This window comes from Typopeltis vanoorti, chromosome 3, assembly GCF_054136105.1.
Source record: "Typopeltis vanoorti isolate ZY-2024b chromosome 3, IOZ_Tvanoo_1.0, whole genome shotgun sequence".
NCBI classification, from domain to species: domain Eukaryota; kingdom Metazoa; phylum Arthropoda; class Arachnida; order Uropygi; family Thelyphonidae; genus Typopeltis; species Typopeltis vanoorti.
Window position 1 is genome coordinate 87,662,576 of NC_143551.1, and position 21,392 is coordinate 87,683,967.

The following is a 21,392-nucleotide window of genomic DNA, read 5'->3' on the forward strand; positions in this document are numbered from 1 at the left end:
TGTACTATAGGTTAAAAATCTTGTATGGGTAGAACTTGCAAAGAAAAAAAATAATAATCTGTCATTTATCTTTTAACTTCCCTATAAGCTTGAAGATTTCAGAGGCACAGTTAAGGAGGAAAACTGAATTCTCTAATTCAGTTTCCCTCATTAACTGTTATCTCCATTTCACACATAGTATTTTTTTGTTTATTAAGGCATGTTATGATGTGCAAACATTTATTTATTTAGTATATGATGATACAAAAGCCATAAGACTTATATAGACAGGTACAGTTCCATCTCATGAAAGCAACACAGTGCTATTGGTTGTATTGTACTTTTATTTGTAAATTGCATGTGTTCTCCTAGCTAGTAAGTGATCAGTGATAAGTGTAATGATTACTTTAGTTGTAACTAACTTTTTATCAAGTGAATATAAGTAAACAAAAGTCACAAAGTAAGAGCTGATGAAATCAGATATCCAACAAATAGAAAAAAAAAAAAAAATTGGAGGAAAATGGTTACCAGGAAACCAGAAGTGAAATATTGTATTGGGCAACCATAAAATCTGCTAAATTAACATAGATACAAGAACGTTATAATGATAAGAAAAATGCTTGATCCTATAAAGTTATGCTTACCTGTACTTATATCTTTGAATGTCATTTGCTGGAAAATGATCAAGAGACTTCTGTACAACCTCACCTACTTTCTCATTAGATGTAACATCCCAAAGGCCATCTGTTCCCATTACAAGGACATCACTATCAGTTAGTTCCTCAGAAGCTAAATCAAATACAAGTACCTAATGGGAGATAAAAAAAAAAATACTATTTTGCAAACCAACAGTTCATAAATAAAAATTTGCAATTATCAACTTGCATTTCTCCAAGTATTTGCAGTACTACTTCTGTAACAGAAGCATGAATTATACAGCAGACTTGATGCCAACAAATTTTGCTATACAGACTTAATTTCCTTCTGGATCATTGTCCATTATGCATGTTAGTGGTAGGGGTTTTCATATATATGATACTTGGACACTGTGTTATGTCATTTTTCTTTCAGTCAATTTGCATATTCTTCGAATGTCTCATTTTAATGTCACATAGTTATCTCTTTCGTTAGAGACTTCTATGGATGGGAAGTATGCTGAATTTTATGTCTGGTTTTTAAACCACAGAAAGAGACTGTTAGATAATGCAATTTTATTCAACGTAACAAGAAACCAGATATGATCCTACATCAGGTTTGGTTGTCTTTTATCATAAACCTTGTGCACACTGATCTCCAATACAATGCATCATATGAATCATGCATGTGCAATATCATTAAGTCTATTTCAAACATTCTGTCCCACTGGCACTGTTAGCTTGCTTTTTACAAAACTCAGTCAATGTAATGTCATTTTAGTTTATGTATTTCACCCTCCTGAAGAAGTGTATACAAGACAGCATTCAAACAAGTTTTAAGTTATGGGTGTGAGAGATGGGTTAGAAATAGAGTTCTAAGAAAAATTAGGAGAGTGAACAGATAACATCAATGGCAGAATCATATTGAAAGTGAAGTTATTAGAAAGGAACTTGAAATTGTGAGCATTCAAGAATGTGTGAGCAGATAATCTAAGGTGGGTATGGCCACTTAAACAGAATGCATGAGGAAAGGTTATCAAAACAGGTGTTTAATGACAGGATAGCAAGAAAGAGACCCAGAGGAAGACTAAAGTCTCTAGGTGGATTGATTCAGTCAGAAGTGCCTTAGAAGCAAAAACATTAGATATGATACTGGAGTGCTGATAAGCAACAGACTAATTTGGAGGAAAATTGTTGGCAGGAGATTAGTAATGATATAAACTGAATCATGTAATGCTGTCATAGTAACCTGAACATCCCTTGAGGGTACATATCAGGAAATTGATGATGATGATTTGTCTTATAATGAACACAAAACTGGTCAAGATTAAAACTTGGTGTCAAACACTCCATGTGGTTTAGACACCAGACAAATGTTCAGCAATTATAATCTGCGTTAATTTCACTTACAGGGCAAGCATGATGCTATCTATGTCACTTATCAATCTGTGTGGCCAAATTACTGATTTACTCATATCTAATGAACTCACACAGGTTAATATGCACTGCAAGACATAATTCAAATTTAGTAAGCAAAGTGTGACTTTAATGATATCTAAGGTTCTGACATAATATCAAAGATATTAGGTTATTACTAATTAAATTAAGGGGAAAAAAATCAGAATGATTAATTCATTCCATCTTCATTGCTGATTGGATCAAATTATAAATTATAGAAAAAAAAATTTAAGTTGCATAATTTAAACCTGGCTTTATCATAAAAGATAGGTTTAAATAATGATGTAATGAATTAATCATTCTGAGAGAGATCTTTCTGAGCAATAAATACAAAATGTTATATTCAGGCAATAACAATCAAGGAAAAGAAGGAGTAGCCATAGTATTCAACACAAAATACGAGGCTAATCTTCTTGAATGGCAGGCAGTCTCAAGTAGAGTGATGTGGGCAAATATGAGAATGGGGAACTGGACAATGAGACTTATTTGTGCCTATGATCCCACAGAAGGTTCTACTAAGGTAGAAGTGGAGGAATTTTTTGAGGCTTTAGAAAAAGCAACTGACACAATGAAAAAGGAAAAGTTGGTCCTTGTTGGGGATCTAAATAGTAGAGTAGGAAATGATTGTGAGACATACAAAAATATTTTGGGAAAATTTGGAGAAAAGAGCAAAGCTAATAATAATGGCAAATATCTGTTGGATTTCTGCTCAGGACATGGACTGGTTATTACTAACACCATGTTCCAACATAAAAATGTGCACAAATTCACATGGAGAGAAGAGGCTAGGAATAAGAAAAGTCTCATTGACTATGTTATTGTTGATAGTGATGTTTTCTCCCTGGTGCAGGACACCAGTGTGTACAGAGGATTTGAAATTGGAAGTGATCACTATTTAGTCTTGAGCAGGATAAAATTGAATTTCATATTGAAAAGAATAACATGTAAGAAAGTTTTAAAGCGAATAAAAGTTGAGCAGCTCTCAGATGTGAACTGTAGACTAAAATACAGAAATATTATTGAAAAGAAAATGAAAGAGTTTGAGAACAGGAATCAAACCTTGGAGATTCAGTGGCAAACTCTGAAGGAAACATTGATTGATTCTGCCAGAGAGGCATGTGGTGAGGTTGTGTGCAAAGATAAAAAAATCAGAACTCCCTGGTGGACACAGGAAGTTAAAGAGGCAGTGAAGGAAAAGAAGAAAGCATATCAAAAGTTCCTGGCAAATAAGTCAGCTTTTACTCTTACAGAATACAGAGACAAATGTAAGAAAGCTAAACAGTGTGTAAAACTAGCTAAACAAAAGTCATGGGAGGACTTTGGCAAGAATATAGAAAATAAATATCAAGAAGGTGGCAAAATATTCTGGAGGTTGTTGAAGAAGCTTAGGAATGGAGGAAAGAGTGCTGTAAAAGGAATTAGAGATGATAAAGGTGAAATGAAAACAGGAGAAAAAGATATCCTTGAAGTATGGAGTAATTACTTTGAAAAACTGCTAAATGAAACAAGCAGTGATGACAGCACAGTGATAAAAAACACCGACCAGGCATGCAGTCAGGAATACATATCCATACTTGAAGTAGAAAAAGCCATCAAAGGCTTGAAATGTGGAGAGGCAGCAGGAGTAGATGATATTCGACCAGAAATGCTAAAGTATGGTGGTATAAGAGTCTTACAGTGGCTGCACTGCATAGTTCAGAAAGCCTGGACAGAGGGACGAATTCCCGATGATTGGAGTAGAGCTCTCATAGTACCCATATATAAAAAGGGAAATAAAACTGAATGTGAGAATTACAGAGGTATTTCCCTACTGAGTGTTCCTGGCAAGATCTATGCAAGTATACTTGAGAAACGGTTGAGAAGAATTGTGGAAGAAAAGCTTGGTGAAGAACAAGCGGGATTCAGGCCAAATAGAGGCTGTCAGGATCAGATCTTCACTTTACGACAAATAGTCGAGAAAGCATGGGAATATAACAAAGATCTGTATTTAAGTTTTGTCGATTTTGAAAAGGCATATGACAAGGTGCCAAGAGAGAAGCTATTCAATACGCTGCAGTTATATGGTGTCAATGGGGCATTATATCAAGCAATACTTAGTCTTTATTTGAGTTGTGAGTCAGCAGTTAGAATTGAAGGAAGTACAGGAAGATGGTTTAATGTTAAATCTGGTGTGAGACAAGGATGTACATTATCCCCTCTGTTATTCATTATCTATATGGATCACATTATGAAGGAATGTGCTATTAAACCTGATATCAAAATTGGAGATGTTAATGTCAGCTCTTTGCTTTATGCGGATGATGTTATACTTCTAAATAAATCCGCTACAAGTCTGCAAGATTCTCTGACTAAATTGAATAGCTGTTGTAATAGATATGGTATGAAGGTCAGCAATAAAAAGACAAAGACAATGAAAATAGGCAGAATCATTGAAAATGTCAACTGTGTTGTGAATGGAGAACATGTGGAACAAGTAAAACATTTCAGCTACTTAGGCACAATTTTTACTGAAGATGGTAAACTAAATATAGAAATTGACAACAGAATCAGCAAAGCTGGTATGGTGGGAAGTCAATTGAATAAATTCATATGGAATAAGAAAGAAATTAGTCGGAACACTAAATTAGCTGTATACAAGACTGTGTTCAAACCAATTTTAACTTATGGATCTGAGAGCTGGGTCAGAGGTAAAACACTTGACCAAAGACTAGAGACCGCAGATATGAGAGTCCTGAGAAAGATTAGAGGGGTGAACAGATGGCATCAATGGCAATATCATATTAAAAATGAGGATATTAGGAAAGAACTTGACATTGTCAGCATCCAGGAATGCGTTAGCAGAGCTAATCTCAAATGGTATGGTCACTTAAATAGAATGGGAGAGGAAAGATTAGCAAAACAAGTGTTCTCTGCCAGGTTGGCAGGAAAACGACCCAGAGGAAGACCAAGATATAGGTGGATTGATACGGTTCAAAGTGCCTTAGACAATAGAAATATAAGATCTGATAATGTTGGAGTCTTGACAAGTAACAGATTGATTTGGAGGAAAATTGTAGATAGGAAGTTAGTAATGATGTAATTTTTTCATGTAGTACTGTCATATCCTGTACACCCCTTGAGGGTACATGGCAGGAATTTGATGATGATGATGAATTAATCATTCCCAAAAATTAGCAGTCCACCCTACTAATGTCTTTTATTCCCTATAGAGAATAAGTATAAGTATTCAAGCATAAAATTTAGCTATGATCACCTATCTGATATTGTGTCAGATTATTTTCTACACAGAAAAATGGCCAACACCTGCCTTGGCAACGATTTCACTAGATACATAATGATGGTATTGTGAATTCATAATCCCAAGCTGAATCAATAGTACAGTGTTTACAGAATATGTAACGTGCTTGATTATTTGAGTTCCTGAAAATTGGTTAGTCAAATCAAGATGGAGGAGGGGAGATGTCCTCCATGTTTCTCAAATTAAAATTCATCGTGGAGAGATCACTGATATGTTGCATTATCATCCTGGAAGAGTGCATGTGGTCTACTATAATATTAAATAGATAGTAAACATAGTACTGATGTTTACTAATCTCCCCCCCCCCCCACCCACAAAGACTCTGTGTGATCAAAGTATGCTAATTATACTCAAGAATCAATACTGGCTAAAGATAGAGGTGAAAGTTTGTTTTTCATAGTTGAACACATATACTTCAGCCAGAAAAATAATATCTACAAACAGACTAAAAGGTATAGTCATAGGGAGCCTTCAATACCATTCTTTGCTAATTACTCTTTAAACCACCTGGAGGATATGGATTTGTTTTCCACCATTTGTCAGTCCTCAAATCTTCCTGATTCACTATGTAGATGACATATTTGCCGTTACTATAAAAAAAAGTATAGCTCTGGGAGTTTGCAGGTCTTAAGGCATCCTCTTCACCCACACCATAGTTTCTAGTACCTTGTCAACCAGTATTTAATGTAAACTACCTGCAATGTCAGATATATACAAAGTTCTTCTCATCATGTCTCCCAGAGGACTGGAGTTGTCAAAACTTTAATTAATAACACACAAAATATTTGTTCCTCTCCATCTTTACAGCAAGATTCTCACAATCACATCAATAAGGGAATTAATATTTTTTATATGAACTGTTACCATCCAACAATGCAACAGTTGATTAGCCTGTAATACACTGTACTCTTTTCAATCACCAAAAGCATCCACTTCCTGTGCTTTTGTTTTAGACAGAAAGTGAGCTTTCTTTTTGAGCACCCAACACTTGAGTCCTCATGAGAAGGTACCTCTAAAGGTCTGTCATATTGTCACCTTTTCTACATGACTACAACAGTAACACTGCTTTGCATAATTATATAACCAATTACTCTAAGGTCCACTATAGATGAAGGTGGTCACAACTGAAAGAGAAGTAAGGCTTTACAGCAAGTTCAATAATAACATAATGGAAAAACTTACTTCTGGTTGTGGTGTGAGAAAAGGCTTAATATCAATATCAGTATTCAATGCCTTCAAATCATGGTCACCAAATCCTCTAGTAACTCCAATAGTTGCCAAGACTCGACTCTAATAATAAAAATTATAGATATTATTATATGCTTTTATAGAGACAGTTCATTTTTTCTTTTTTTATATATATTCATTATAATTTATTTACAAAGACTAATTATAGTAATAATAATAGAAAAATAATTATGTTAATTCTACATTATCAAGCATATACACACTAGTGTTGTATTGAAATGTAAATGCAAAAAAAAAATGTGACGGAGAGTTGTAGAGCAGGTGCCGTCCCTCGATGAGTCTTTGGACTCCCTGGAGGTGTTATAAGTAATAATAATAATAAAAACATTGTATTTTTTTTTTGCGTAATTACAAAGTATATATATTTGATAAGAAATTATATTTTTTTTAAATCCTTTATCCAAACAAAGTGTAAGCAAATTTGCATGTGAAGTATTGTCGTGACTAGCCACTTGTATATTGTTATGCATTATGGTAATGGTCACTATCTAAACACACTATCCACTGCTAGAAATTTAATCTAAATTTGACTATCTGAATATACCACCCACTGCTACAAAGTTACACAAACTGCTATGCAATTTGTGTAACTTCCTGAGTGTAGCAGAGGAAGCTATACACCTAGGAAGATAAAAAGTTAAATCAAAATTTCAAAACAGCAATATCTCATCATCTTCATCAAATTCCTGATTTGTACCCTCAAGGGGTGTACAGGATATGATAGTACTACATGAAAAATTTACATCATTAATAACTTCCTATCTACAATTTTCCTCCAATTCAGTCTGTTACTTGTCAAGACTCCGATATTATCAGATCCTATATTTCTATCGTCTAAGGCACTTTGTACCGTATCAATCTACCTATATCTTGGTCTTCCTCTAGGTCGTCTTCCTGCTAACCTGGAAGAGAACACTTGTTTTGCTAGTCTTTCTTCGCACATTCTGTTTAAATGACCATACCACCTCAGATTAGCTCTGCTAACGCATTCCTGGATGCTGACAATGTCAAGTTCTTTCCTAATATCCTCATTTTTAATATGATAATGCATTGATGCCATCTATTCATGCCTCTAGTCTTTCTCAGGACTCTCATATTTGCAGTCTCTAGTCTTTGGTCAAGTGTTTTACTTCTGACCCAGCTCTCAGATTCATAAGTTAAAACTGGTTTGAACACTGTCTTGTATACATTAATTTAGTGTTCCGACTAATTTCTCTCTTATTCCATATGAATTTATTCAATTGACTTCCCACCATACCAGCTTTGCTGATTCTGTTGTCTATTTCTATATTTAATTTACCATCTTCACTAAAAATTGTGCCTAAGTAGCTGAAATGTTTTACATGTTCCACAGGTTCTCCATTCACAACACAGTTGACATTTTCAATGATTCTGTCTATTTTCATTCTCTTTTTATTGCTGACCCTCATACCATATCTATTACAACAGTTATTCAATTTAATCAGAGAATCTTGCAGACCTGTACTGGATTTAAACATTAAACCATCTTTGTGTACTTCCTTCAATTCTAACTGCTTACAACTCATATAAAGACTAAGTAATGATTAATATAATGCCCCATTGACACCATATAACTGTAGCGTATTGAATAGCTTTTCTCGTGGCACGTCATATGCCTTTTCCAAATCGACAAAACTTAAATACAGATCTTTATTATATTCCCATGCTTTCTCGACTATTTGTTGTAGAGTGAAGATCTGATCCTGACAGCCTCTATTTGGCCTGAATCCAGCTTTTCTTCCACAATTCTTCTCAACCATTTCTAAACTATACTTGCATAGATCTTGCCAAGAACACTCAATAGGGAAATACCTCTGTAATTCTCACATTCAGTTTTATTTCCCTTTTTATATATGGGTACTATGAGAGCTCTACTCCAATCATCGGGAATTCGTCCCTCTGTCCAGGCTTTCTGAACAATGCAGTGCAGCCACTGTAAGACTTTTATACCACCATACTTCAGCATTTCTGGTCGAATATCATCTACTCCTGCTGCCTTTCCACATTTCAAGCTTTTGATGGCTTTTTCTACTTCAAGTATGGATATGTATTCCTGACTGCATGCCTGGTCAGTGTTTTTTACCACTGTGCTGTCATCACTGCTTGTTTCATTTAGCAGTTTTTCAAAGTAATTACTTCATACTTCAAGGATATCTTTTTCTCTCATTTTCATGTCACCTTTATCATCTCTAACTCCTTTTACAGCACTTTTTCCTCCATTCCTAAGCTTCTTCAACAACCTCCAGAATATTTTGAATATTTTGCCACCTTCTTGATATTTATTTTCTATGTTCTTGCCAATGACTTTTGTTTAGCTAGTTTTACACACTGTTTAGCTTTCTTACATATGTCTCTGTATTCTCTAAGAGCACAAGCTGACTTATTTGCCAGGAACTTTTGATATGCTTTCTTCTTTTCCTTCACTGCCTATTTAACTTCCTCTGGCCACCATGGAGTTTTGATTTTTCTATCCTTGCAGACAACCATACCACATGCCTCCCTAGCTGAATCAGTCAGGGCTTTCTTCAAGGATTGCCACTGAATCTCCAAGGTTTGGTTCCTGTTCTCAAACTCTTTCATTTTTTCTTCAATAATTTTTGTGTATTTTAGTCTACAGTTCACATCTGAGAGCTGCTCAACTTTTACTCGCTTTAAAACTTTCTTACATGTTCTTCTTTTCAATATGAAATTCAATTTTATCCTGCTCAAGACTAAATAGTGTTCACTTCCAATTTCAAATCCTCTGTACACTCTGGTGTCCTGCACCAGGGAGAAAACTTCACTATCAACAATAACATAGTCAGTGAGACTTTTCTTATTCCTTGCTGCTTTTCACCATGTGAATTTGTGCACATTTTTATGTTGGAAGATGGTGTTAGTAATAACCAGTCCATGTCCTGAGCAGAAATCCAACAGGTATTTGCCATTATTATTAGCTTTGCTCTTTTCTCCAAATTTTCCCAAAATATTTGATTGTATGTCTCACCATCATTTCCTACTCTGCATTTAGATCCCCAACAAGGACCAATTTTTCCTTTTTCATTGCATCAGTTGCTTTCTCTAAAGCATCAAAAAAATTCTTCCACTTCTACCTTAGTAGAACCTTCTGTGGGACCATAGGCACAAATAAGTCTCATTGTCCAATTCCTCATTCTGATATTTGCCCAAATCACTCTACTTGATACTGCCTGCCATTCAAGAAGATGAGCCTGGTATTTTGTGTTGAATACTATGGCTACTCCTTTTCCATTATTGTCATTGCCTGAATATAACATCTTGTATTTATTGCTCGGATAGATCTCACCAGTTTTTTCTTTTTTGTTTCAGTCATTCCTATTATGTCAATCTGGTACTTATCTAATTCCTCAGCTAGCTCTATTTCTTTGCAATTCAGGCTTCTTATGTTGATAGTACTGATCTTTATCTCTGGTGATGTTGAGTTGGGGTGTGTTTTCAGATTTGTTCCAATAGCTGACTTTTTGCTGTTCACCCTGGTTCCCTGGCGAAAACAACGGGGACCTTGTTTAACTGGGCGATGCCCCAGCTGGCATTAAATTTTGTCATTTTGTACCATCATTTGTATATTGGTTTAAGCCAATAAGAATACAATTTGGTCGGCTAAATCCCAAATTGCCAGCCCATCCTCTTTCATTCAGTATCCAGGTAGATACCCAACAGGGTGCACTATGAGATGGTGAGGATTGGACATTAGGTCAGAAGCCCTGGTCGCGTCTCCGCATTCCTTTAAAGGCTATGTGGAGATCTCTCAGTTATACAGCTTTGCACCTGAAGCACCCCTGATGTTTTTGTTCCAATCGTAAATCATTTATACTAACTAAGCTATTTGTTATTGATACGCCTGTGATGTTTTCTGTTATTTATTATCAAGTTACTTCAAATTTGTTTTTATAATACTTTTACCTGACTTTACTGAAAGACAATTTTACTGGAATTACACAACAATAAATTTTTTACAGCAATAATTTTCTAAATAAATGAAGATAGTCATTGTTATATGATTAGTAAGATATATCAAAAATACACCATTATGCAAGGTACATTAACTTATTTAGTACAAATGAACATACTAAGTATTTCTTTAGTCTCCACATATCACTGCATGCCAGATACTGATCTCCGAATGTCAATTCAATGGAATCCAAAGCTACATCTTTTGGATTAACTATATTGACTATAACTTCTCCATAAACTATAAGTTTGAAAGTGCTATTATCAATTTAATTTTTTTTTGAGAAAGAATGATTACAACAGCATATGCATTGCACATATAAATTGGTACTGTATTATGAATAGAATAAATACTTCTTCAATTAAGGAAAAATAATTTTTAAAATCAGTTTATTAGGTTTCATTAATTCTGCAATGTAGTTTGTTTATTTACTTCTTCCAATATGTGTATTATTATAAACATAGATTATGTGATGTCTTCCAGTGAGGAGATCATGGACTCAGTGAAGGTGTCATAATAATATGTGCAATATATACACACACACACACACACACACACACACACACACACACACATATACATATTTTTATATACTGACTATAACCGAGACTAGAATAACAATTAAATTTATTCAAAGCGCAACATGTTTCATCGGATTGTCCGACTTCTTCAGGCATGGGAACATAGAAAGCAAATAAACACTATAAGAAACATCGTACCACTATACAAACGACTATTATAAAATTCAATTAGTTTTGAACTGTAGCTGCTGTCCATGTTGAAGTTCTATTGTTAAGCAGCTGCGTGCGTCTGATTTTTCATGAGTCTGCCAATATCGGATAGCAGAGCTGAAAGAGTCCGGTAGATTATAGCTAAGGTTATTATTTATGTGATGAGGGTCCATAACAATTTCCTAATTGAAAAAAAAAAAAAAAAAAACTAATTGAATTTTATAATAGTTGTTTGTATAGTGATATGATGTTTCTTATAGCGTTTATTTGCTTTCTATATTCCCATGCCCGAATTACCACTATACAAACGACTATTATAAAATTCAATTAGTTTTGAACTGTAGCTGCTGTCCATGTTGAAGTTCTATTGTTAAGCAGCTGCGTGCGTCTGATTTTTCATGAGTCTGCCAATATCGGATAGCAGAGCTGAAAGAGTCCGGTAGATTATAGCTAAGGTTATTATTTATGTGATGAGGGTCCATAACAATTTCCTAATTGAAAAAAAAAAAAAAAAAAAAAAAAAAAACTAATTGAATTTTATAATAGTTGTTTGTATAGTGATATGATGTTTCTTATAGCGTTTATTTGCTTTCTATATTCCCATGCCCGAAGACGTCGAACAATCTGATGAAACATGTTGCGTTTTGAATAAATTTAATTGTTATTCTAGTCTCGGTTATAGTCAGTATATATAAATATGAAATAAATACTACAAATTGCTATATATATGTATGTGTGTGTGTGTGTGCGTGCGTGCGTGCGTGCGTGCACGCATGACCATGTCTCTCCTTTGCTATGTCACACCTGCAAATCTGATATCATCAATCCACCATGATTTAGGTCGACATCATGGTCATTCTTCCTCTTGTGGAATCCGATCCAGTACTTCTTTTGCCCATTGTTGATCCTGTCTTCGAGCAATTTGACCAGCCCATTACCACTTCAGATATTTCACTCTTCCTATGATGCCAGAGAGACTTTGGTTTGATTCCTTATCCACATATTCCTTTCGTGATCAAGTCTTGTGATATCCAACATACTTCTTTCCATACTAAATTGTGTTATTCTTAATTTTTGAATTTCCTTTGCATTTAGTGTTCATGTTTCACAGCCATATGTCAATATAGGAAGAATACATTGGCTAAAAACTTTTCTTTTCAGACATAATGGTAGTTGGCTTTTAAATATTGAATGTAATTTTCCAAATGCTTTCCACCCAAGCATGATGCGTCTTTTAATGTCATCCATGATATTTTGTTCCATTGATACCTGTTGGCCTAAGTATATGTAATGATCTATTTGTTTAATTTCATCATTATTGATTTTTATTATTTCTGGTTAGCTATTAAACATGATTTGGGTCTTCTTTAGGCCAGCTGTTTTTCCAGCAATTTGGAGTTCATTGATAAGAGCCTGTAATTCATCAAGTGAAATTCATGCCAAGACTCCAATATTGCCAAATCTTATAATCTTATCTTTTAAGGCACTTTTTACTATATTGATCCACTTGGATCTGGGACTTTTTCCTGCCATCCTAAAAAAGAACCCTTGTTTTGCTAACCTTTTTTCTCTCCCATTCTGTTTAAGTGGTCATACCACCTGAGATTAGCTCTGCTAACACATTCCTGGATAATAACAATGTCAAGTTCTTTCCTAACATCCTTATTTTTAATATAATACTGCCATTGATACCATTTCAAGCCCCTTAATCTTTCTCAGAACTCTCGTTCTAGTCAGAGATCATTTTATTTCTAACCAGCTTTCAGATCTATAAGTCAAAATTGGTTTGAACACCGTCTTGTATATAGCTAGTTTAGTGTTTTGACTAATTTCTTTCTTATTCCATATAAATTTATTCAGCTGACTTCCTACCATACCAGTTTTGCTAATTTTGTTGCCTATTCTGAAGTGTAACATCATCCGCATAAAGTAAAGGGCTGAGATTAACATCTCCAATTTTGATATCAGATTTAATACCACTTTTCTTCTTGTTCTTCACCAAGCTTCCCTTCCACAAGTATCCCAGCCATTTCTCAAGTATACTTGTATAAATCTTACCAGGAATACTCAATAGGGAAATTTCTCTGTAATTCTCACATTCAGTTTTATTTCCCTTTTTATAGATACTATGAGCTCTACTCCAATCATCCAGAATGCAACCCTCTGACCAGGCCTTCTGAATTATGCAGTGTAGCCACTGAACTTTTATACCACCATATTCAAGTACTTCTAGTGAATATAATCTATTCCAGCTGCCTTCCTAAATTTCAGGTTCTTAGTAGTCTTTTCTACTTCAAGTATTGTATGCATTCCTGCCGAGTGTTTCTACCACTATTCTGTCATTCCTTGTTTTATTTTGCAATCTTTCAAAGTAATTATTCCAGACATTTAGAATATCTTTATCTTTAATTTTTCACCCCTAATGATTACAGTTATTGATCATGAAATCAATAACTGTAATCATTAAACTGGTACTTCCCAGAATTCCAAAGACTTCCCTTTACACATACCTAAAAAATTAATTCATTGATAAGACAGGCATTCACCACTCCTATATACAAGGAAAAATTATATAATAGCTACATTTTTACTCAACTTTTAGAGATGACTATTTTTCTTTTCCCTATTGCTTATAAAATTTTATAGCATGATATTTTCTACTGTATATCTGCTTCACCAAGATCTGTAATCCTTATTTCCTTAAGCCAGTGTTTCTCAATGTGTGGTACGCATACCCCTGGGGGTATGCGAAAGGTTGTTAGGGGGTACGTGGCAATTTTAGGCTATGCATAATTAAAGGAGTCATTAACTTTTTCAACAAACAGTACAATTAGAGACAACCGAGATAAAAGGGCACTAACTAATGAATCACAGAATTTCAACTCAACTGTTGAAATGCTAATTTGCCTTTGGTTCGCGTGATCTTTTGTTAATACCACACCAATCATATGCAGTTCTTCACATATGATTGGTCTCATATGATATATCTCAAGTCTTGTAAATTACTGGTAATTTTTGCTTGAAATAATGGGAAAGATGACTTTGATGATGCACACAAAGAAACTGTTCTTGATGCCAAAAGTAATGATAGTGAGTAGGAGCTTCTTGGTAAGTCACACCATTTTCAGTTTTTTTTCTGAAAACTTTAGTTTCCGAAAATTCCCGCATGTATCTCGTAACACGATTTTTTAGCTTTAATTCTGGGAAAAAAGTTAGAGTTATATTCGAGTAAATACAGTATTTTTTTTAAGCTTTCAAATTCTTACGTATGGATCATTGGTTAAAGATTGGATTTATAAAACCCCCAAAAGGGAGCAATATAGCAAATACAAGTAGCTGTAACCAACAAGAAAATGTCGATATTGCATCTGGATCAAATCAAATTGATGAGAGTGTGTCGTCTGACATCTCTAGAGAACCAAAATTTTAAAAGAAATCATATTTTTTGTTTACATGAACATATAAATTCAAATAAAATAGATATTTAATTCTAATCAATATATTTTAATAAATTAATTAGGGGATACTTGGTAATAATGAAAATTTAAGAAGGGGTACGCAGATATCTGAAGTTTGAGAAACACTGCCTTAAGCTATCCTCATAGGTAGACTATTCAGCAGTTCTGCTATCTTAGTTATCTGTTTTCCCATTATATGCTCCACTTTTTCTTCATCTCCCTTGTAACATAGGTGACTTGAACTAAGCACCATAGTCTGCATAATTTTTTATATCAGAATTTATAAAGTAGCATCATAATTACCTCATTTTTTTTTTTTTTTTTTTTTAGAAATCTGTTCTCCTCACATTGCAATAATCCTTTGTGGAATTTTTCCCACCTTTGTAATGCATGGCTCAAACTCCAACTTGTCCACAAAATACTTTTTCTTAAATATCAAACTGCATAATCATATTCGACAACATTAAACTGATAAAGATAACTAAGCAGGAGTTATTTGCTTAATAGCAGTTGAACTGTCCCGGTTGGCTGAATGGATAGCACTCTAACAATATGTTGCTGTTGATTTAAATCCCACTGCAGACCAGATGTTTTGTGAATATCTTTAGTTAGGAGATGAATTTCAATGTCTAGTATGAACATTACTACTTTGCTTAGTGGAGGTCTGGAATAGCTTGAAAAGTTCCATATCTGCCTTCTAGAGAAGGGTTTCCAAAAAATTTTATTTCACTCCATCCAAAGTACTAATGTACAACAGGAGATTTCAAAATTTCACTGATAGCAGAATTCTCATTATTAAAAAAAAAAAGTTATGGTTTCTTCTTGGAAGATACCAATAAATATAAACTCTTGGCATACTGAGTGCAACTTCCAGTGCAGATAACACACACTAAAGAACAGTAGAGCACTTGCATCAACTATAAATATAGTGGAGATTCTGTTCTTCCTAGCAAACCTGAACATCTTTAAAGAAAGTGCCTGATTATCTCTACCAAAAATTTTGGAAATGGCTTTCAGTAATTGTATTTCTGTAAAACCCCCACACAGGAGAGTAATGATCATACTAAACTGAGCCTCTTAATATACTGTAAGTTTATGCTTACCATTACTATTACAATGGAGTCATTGTTGTAGAGGTAAGCAAACTCATTAAAAAAAAGTAAAATACACACCTCAACAGAGTGGCATGATATAATTAACTACCCTTAATTATACAAATATTTTGGTTTAAGTACTGTAAATATTCAATTAAGCCATTAGGAAAAAGAAAACCAGGATGTCCTCTTAAATGATTCAACAATGACTTCTAAGGCCGGAAAAGGCCATGCTAGGCCTAAATCCTTGATACACATGATGATGATTAAGTATTGTAAATTATCAGTGTATGAAACAGAATTGGGAAATTCAAGCAGCAAGAATGTAGGTAAATGGAGAATCTTATTTTTTTTATTTTTTTATATGTAGTTGCAAGGTAGCCATATGCTATTATTTGGATCCAAATTAGATGTGTGAATGTGTATAACAATAAAAAAAAAAAATAATAAAAATAAAACAAAACAAAAATCTAAGAAATACACTTACTGAGAGCAATTTCCAAAATTTTTGGTAGAAATAATCAGTCACTGAGGATGAGGTTAGAGTGCCAGAGAATGGCTTCGGCACTTTCTTTAAAGAGGTTCAAGGTTTGCAGCAGCAACTGTGTAATAATTCAGATATTCAAAAATGAGTTTAGTGACATAACAGCCTCCTTGACCAAAACTTGCAAGTACATGGAATTGAAAAGACTCCAAGTAGCAGTAAAAGTTGTACTATATCCATAGTAGATGGCAGCAAGGAGCTGATCTGATATAAGGGCTGCCAATTCCAGAGGAGTAATTGCTTCTTGTGGGAGGAGGAGGAGAAAAAACTACTGATTCTCAATAATTTTTGGGCTGTAGCCATTGATAAAGGCAATTTGTTTAATGGTAGAAATTTCTTTGTGCAGCACTTCAAATGGAGAACAGATAGTGTGGTCTTCCAATTTGATAACACCATATTTTTGCGAGGAAACTCGTGCAGATGTGTGATAAATATATCTAATATTTACCACACATCTGTGCATTATTGCTGAATGACTGAATTGTTTTAATGGCAAAATTAGGTTAAACTAAACTATAACATATGTCAAAACACAACTCTAGGTTCAACAGTTTGGGATAATGAATGATGTCATTCGCTATACAAGAATAGAATTACAAAATATAACTTTATGCTTGTCTACAGTCATCTATTTACTTACTGATTACTGCCATGGTTCTTATCGAGAATTATGGCCAAAGCAATTAAAGCTATGGTTATGTCTTATTACAGCATATTATAATCTATTAACTGCACATACTCTTCTGATATGCATGTTCTGGAGGAGGAAAAAACCCTGTACCACTGTATGAGTTTTGCTAACTTAACTCACTCTCAGCTGAAATGTCCTTATTAAGGTTCTTCACATCTTAGACAGGACACAAACTCAGATTTTTCCTAACAAATGTGTTAGTGGCATGTAATCATATTAATTTTTCTGAAGTAGATAAGCACATCTCATGGAAGATGCACTTATCTACTCCAGAAATGGGACATGATTCCAAAACATTAGCTTGCTATATAACTAATTCTAAATCTGTAAAGATTGTGATATATAGGATCATACCTCTATGTCATGATTATGAGGGCTGTTCGATAAGTCCGTGCAAAGTCTAAGGAGATGCCTCTACCAGTATGTATCGAGGTTATTTTTAGTTGCTGGCAACTGTTGGAGGATCACATAATAAGTTTCAGTCAGATAGATCTATTACTCTGTGTTTGGCATTCACTTGAACCGATCAAGTACCGTGATTTGTGAAAAATGGATAAGAAAGAATTTCGTGTAGTGATTAAACATTACTTTTTGAAAGGCAAAATGGCTCAGGAAACCAAAGCTAAGCTTAATAAACATTATGGTGAGTCTGCACCTTCGATTAGAAAGGTTTATAAGTGGTTTAGTAACTTTCGAAGTGGCCATATGAGCACAAGTGACGCTGAACGTTCAGGATGTCCTGTAGGTCACTACTCCAGAAATTATTGAAAAAATCCATGATATGGTGATGGATGATAGAAGAGTGAAGGTGCGTGAAATTGCTAAGGCTGTGGGCAACTCAAATGACTGCGTGCATAACATTTTACATGCGAGAAACTATCCGCAAGATGGGTACATGTTTGGATCAAAAGCATCAATGTGTGAACTGTTGCAATGACAGCTTGAAGCTGTTTTAACAGAATCCAGAGGAATTTTTGCATTTTTGTAACATTGGATGAAACATGGATTCATCACTACCAGCCTGAGACCAAAGAACAGTCAAAACAATGGGTTGCAAGTGGGGAATCTGCACCAAAGAAAGTGGAAATGGTTCCTTCAGCAGGAAAGGTTATAGCCACCATCTTCTGGAATGCTCATGGCATAATCCTCATAGACTTCTCGGAAAAGAGCAGAACAATTACCGGAGTGTATTATGAGTCTTTGCCGGATCGTTTTAATAATGAAATAAATGAAAAACAACCACACTTGGTGAAAAAGAAGATTATTTTTCACCATGACAACGCACCTGCTCACTCTTCTGCAATTGTGACAGCAAAATTGTTCGATTTACGCTATGAAGTCCTTTCGCCCCCCCCCCCCCCCCCACTCTCCAGATTTGGCTCCCTCTGACTAATATCTGTTTCCAAACATGAAAAAAATCACTGGCAGGAAAGAGATTTTCATCAAACAATGAGGTGATTGCCGAAACAACTGCCAATTTTGAAGAATTGGACAAATCATACTACATGGACAGGATCAAAAAACTTAAGCATCGTTGGACTAAGTGTATAGACTTCAAAGGAGACTATGTTGAAAAATAAAAAATTTTTGTCCCAAAAAAATTATGTTTTCTTCATTTTTGCACGGACTTATCGAACAACCCTCATAAATACAGAAATAAATTATACAGAATAATTTTACATGGTTTTGAACATCAATAAAGAATTATACTTACACGCTTGCCTTCTCCAAATATTAACGGAAACTTTAGGTCATCCACAGTGATAGTTTTGTAGGCCCTACATCATGAACGAAAGAACATGACAATGCAAAATTAGTTTGCCAAAATAAACATCTAAAACAAAGTACTGCTAAAATATTGTACTGCAAATAAAGAGCACATTATTTGAAATAATTATATTTCATCATCAAATTCCTGACATGTGCCCTTAAGGAGTGTGCAGTATATTATTATATTGTACTATATGAAAAACTTACATCATTACTAACTTCCTAACAACAATTTTCCTCCAAATCAACATGTTATCTGTCAAAACTACAACATTATCAGATCTTATATTTCTGTCTTCTAAGGAACTTTATACCATATCAATTCAACTACATCTTGGTCTTCCTCTGGGTCTTTTTCCTGCTAACCTGACAGAGAACACTTAATTTGCTAATCTTTCTTCTCCCATTCTGTTTAAGTGACCATACCACCTGAGATTAGCTCTGTTAACACATTTCTGATTATTAGATACTTAAGGAATTGACAACGTATACTAGAAATATAAATTAAATCAAACTTTAATATATATTCCTAGTATATGCTGTCAATTCCTTAAGTACCTAATAATCATGAAGCGTATAAGCCTTTCTGCAAGAATAACACATTTCTGGATGCTAACAACGTCAGGTTCTTTCATAATATCCTCATTTTTAATATGATATTACCATTGATGCCATCTGTTCACACCCCTAATCTTTCTCAGGACTCTCATATCTGTGGTTTCTAGTCTTTGGTCAAGTGTTTTATTTCTAACCCAGCTCTCAGATCCATAAGCTAAAATTGGTTTCAACACTATCTTGTATACAGTTAATTTAATGTTTTGACTAATTTCTCTCTTATTCCATATAAATTTATTCAATTGATTTCCTACCTTACCAGCTTTATTGATCCTGTTGTCTATTTACATATTTAATTTACTATCTTCATTAAAAATTGTGCCTAAGTAGTTGAAATACTTTACTTGTTCTATAGGGTCTCCATTCATGATGCAGTTGATGTTTTCAATGTTTCTGCCTATTTTCATTGTCTTGTTATTGCTATTTTCATAGCAAATCTATTACAACAGTTATTCAATTTAGTTGGGGAATCTTGCAAACTTGTTTAAAAGTATAACATCATCTGCATAAATTAAAAAACTAAGATTAACATCTCCAATTTTGATATCAGGTTTAATGCCGCTTTCCTTCATAATGTGATCCATACAGATAATGAATAACAGAGGGGATAATGTGCATCCTTGTCTGACACCAGATTTCCTTCAATTCTAACTGCTGACTTACAACTTAAATAAAGACTAAGTATTGCTTGACATAATATCCCATTGACACCATATAACTAGTGTTTTTTGAATAGCTTTTTCTCTTAGCACCTTTTCTTATGCTATATTCTCATGACTTCTCTACTCTTTGTCATAAATGAAAATGTGAAACTGACAGCCTCTATTTGTTCCAAATCTAGCTTGTTCTTCACCAAGCTTCCCTTCCACAATCCTTCTTAACCATGTTTCAAGTATACTTGCATAAATCTAACCAGGAACACTCAGTAGAAGAAGAATATCTCTGTAATTCTCACATTCAGTATAATTTCCCTTTTTATATATGGATACTATGAGCTGTACTCCAATCATCAGGAATTCATCCCTCAGTCCAGGCTTTGTAAACTATGCAGTGCAGTACTGCAAGATTTTTATACCTTCTTGCTCCATACTTGAGCCTTTCTGGTCAAATATCATCTATTCCTGCTGCCTTTTCACATTTCAGGCTTTTGATGGCTGTTATGATTGCATCAAGTATTATTGCATGCCTGCTAAGTGTTTTTAACACTGTGCTGTCACTTCTTGTTTCAATTAGCAATTTTTCGAAATAACTGCATTCATCAAGGATATCTCTTTTCTCCATTTTCGAGCTGTTTCAACAGACTCCAGAATATTTTGCCACCTTCCTGATATTTTCTACGTTCTTACCAAAGTCATCCCATGACTTTTGTTTAGCTACCTTCATACATAGCTTAGCTCTCTTACATTGTCTCTGTATTCTCTAAGAGCACAAGCTGACTTATTTGCCAGGAATTTTTGATGCTTTCTTCTTTTCTTTCACAGCCTCTTTAACTTCCAGTGTCCACCATGGAATTCTGATTTTTCTATCCTTGCAGACAATCTCATCACATGCCTGTCTGGCTGAATCAATGTTTTCTTCAGGGCTTGCCACTGAATTTGCACCTTCTTTGGATAAAAATCTCTGTACTACATTCTGTGAAATTCATTTGCTGCCTCTACTGCTATCTTAATGCCACCAACCATTCTGAACTTTTCAATTTCCTTAAGAATTGATATTGTTCAATCCAACTTTTCTAACAGTGAGATCATTTTCCTTAGAGACTTCAATGTCCACAATACCAACTGGCTCTCCTACTTCAACTACGCAGATCAAGCAGGTAGCGTCATCTGCCATCACCAACAACCTTACACAAATAGTACATATGCCTACCAGAATACAGA

The 21,392-nt window shown here is 34.4% G+C and overlaps 1 protein-coding gene across 1 annotated transcript in view; it reads right to left on the minus strand.

Moving 5' to 3' along the window:
- The window catches only part of LOC150108357 (protein phosphatase 1H), a 112,611-nt gene that overhangs the window by 14,351 nt on the left and 76,868 nt on the right, over positions 1 to 21,392 (minus strand). The window contains exons 8-10 of the mRNA XM_090415760.1: positions 18,842 to 18,905; positions 6,553 to 6,660; positions 624 to 787 (exon numbers count right to left, since the gene is read on the minus strand). Coding sequence (XP_090271886.1) covers positions 624 to 787; positions 6,553 to 6,660; positions 18,842 to 18,905 — 336 coding nt within the window. The remainder of the gene's footprint in view (positions 1 to 623; positions 788 to 6,552; positions 6,661 to 18,841; positions 18,906 to 21,392) is intronic.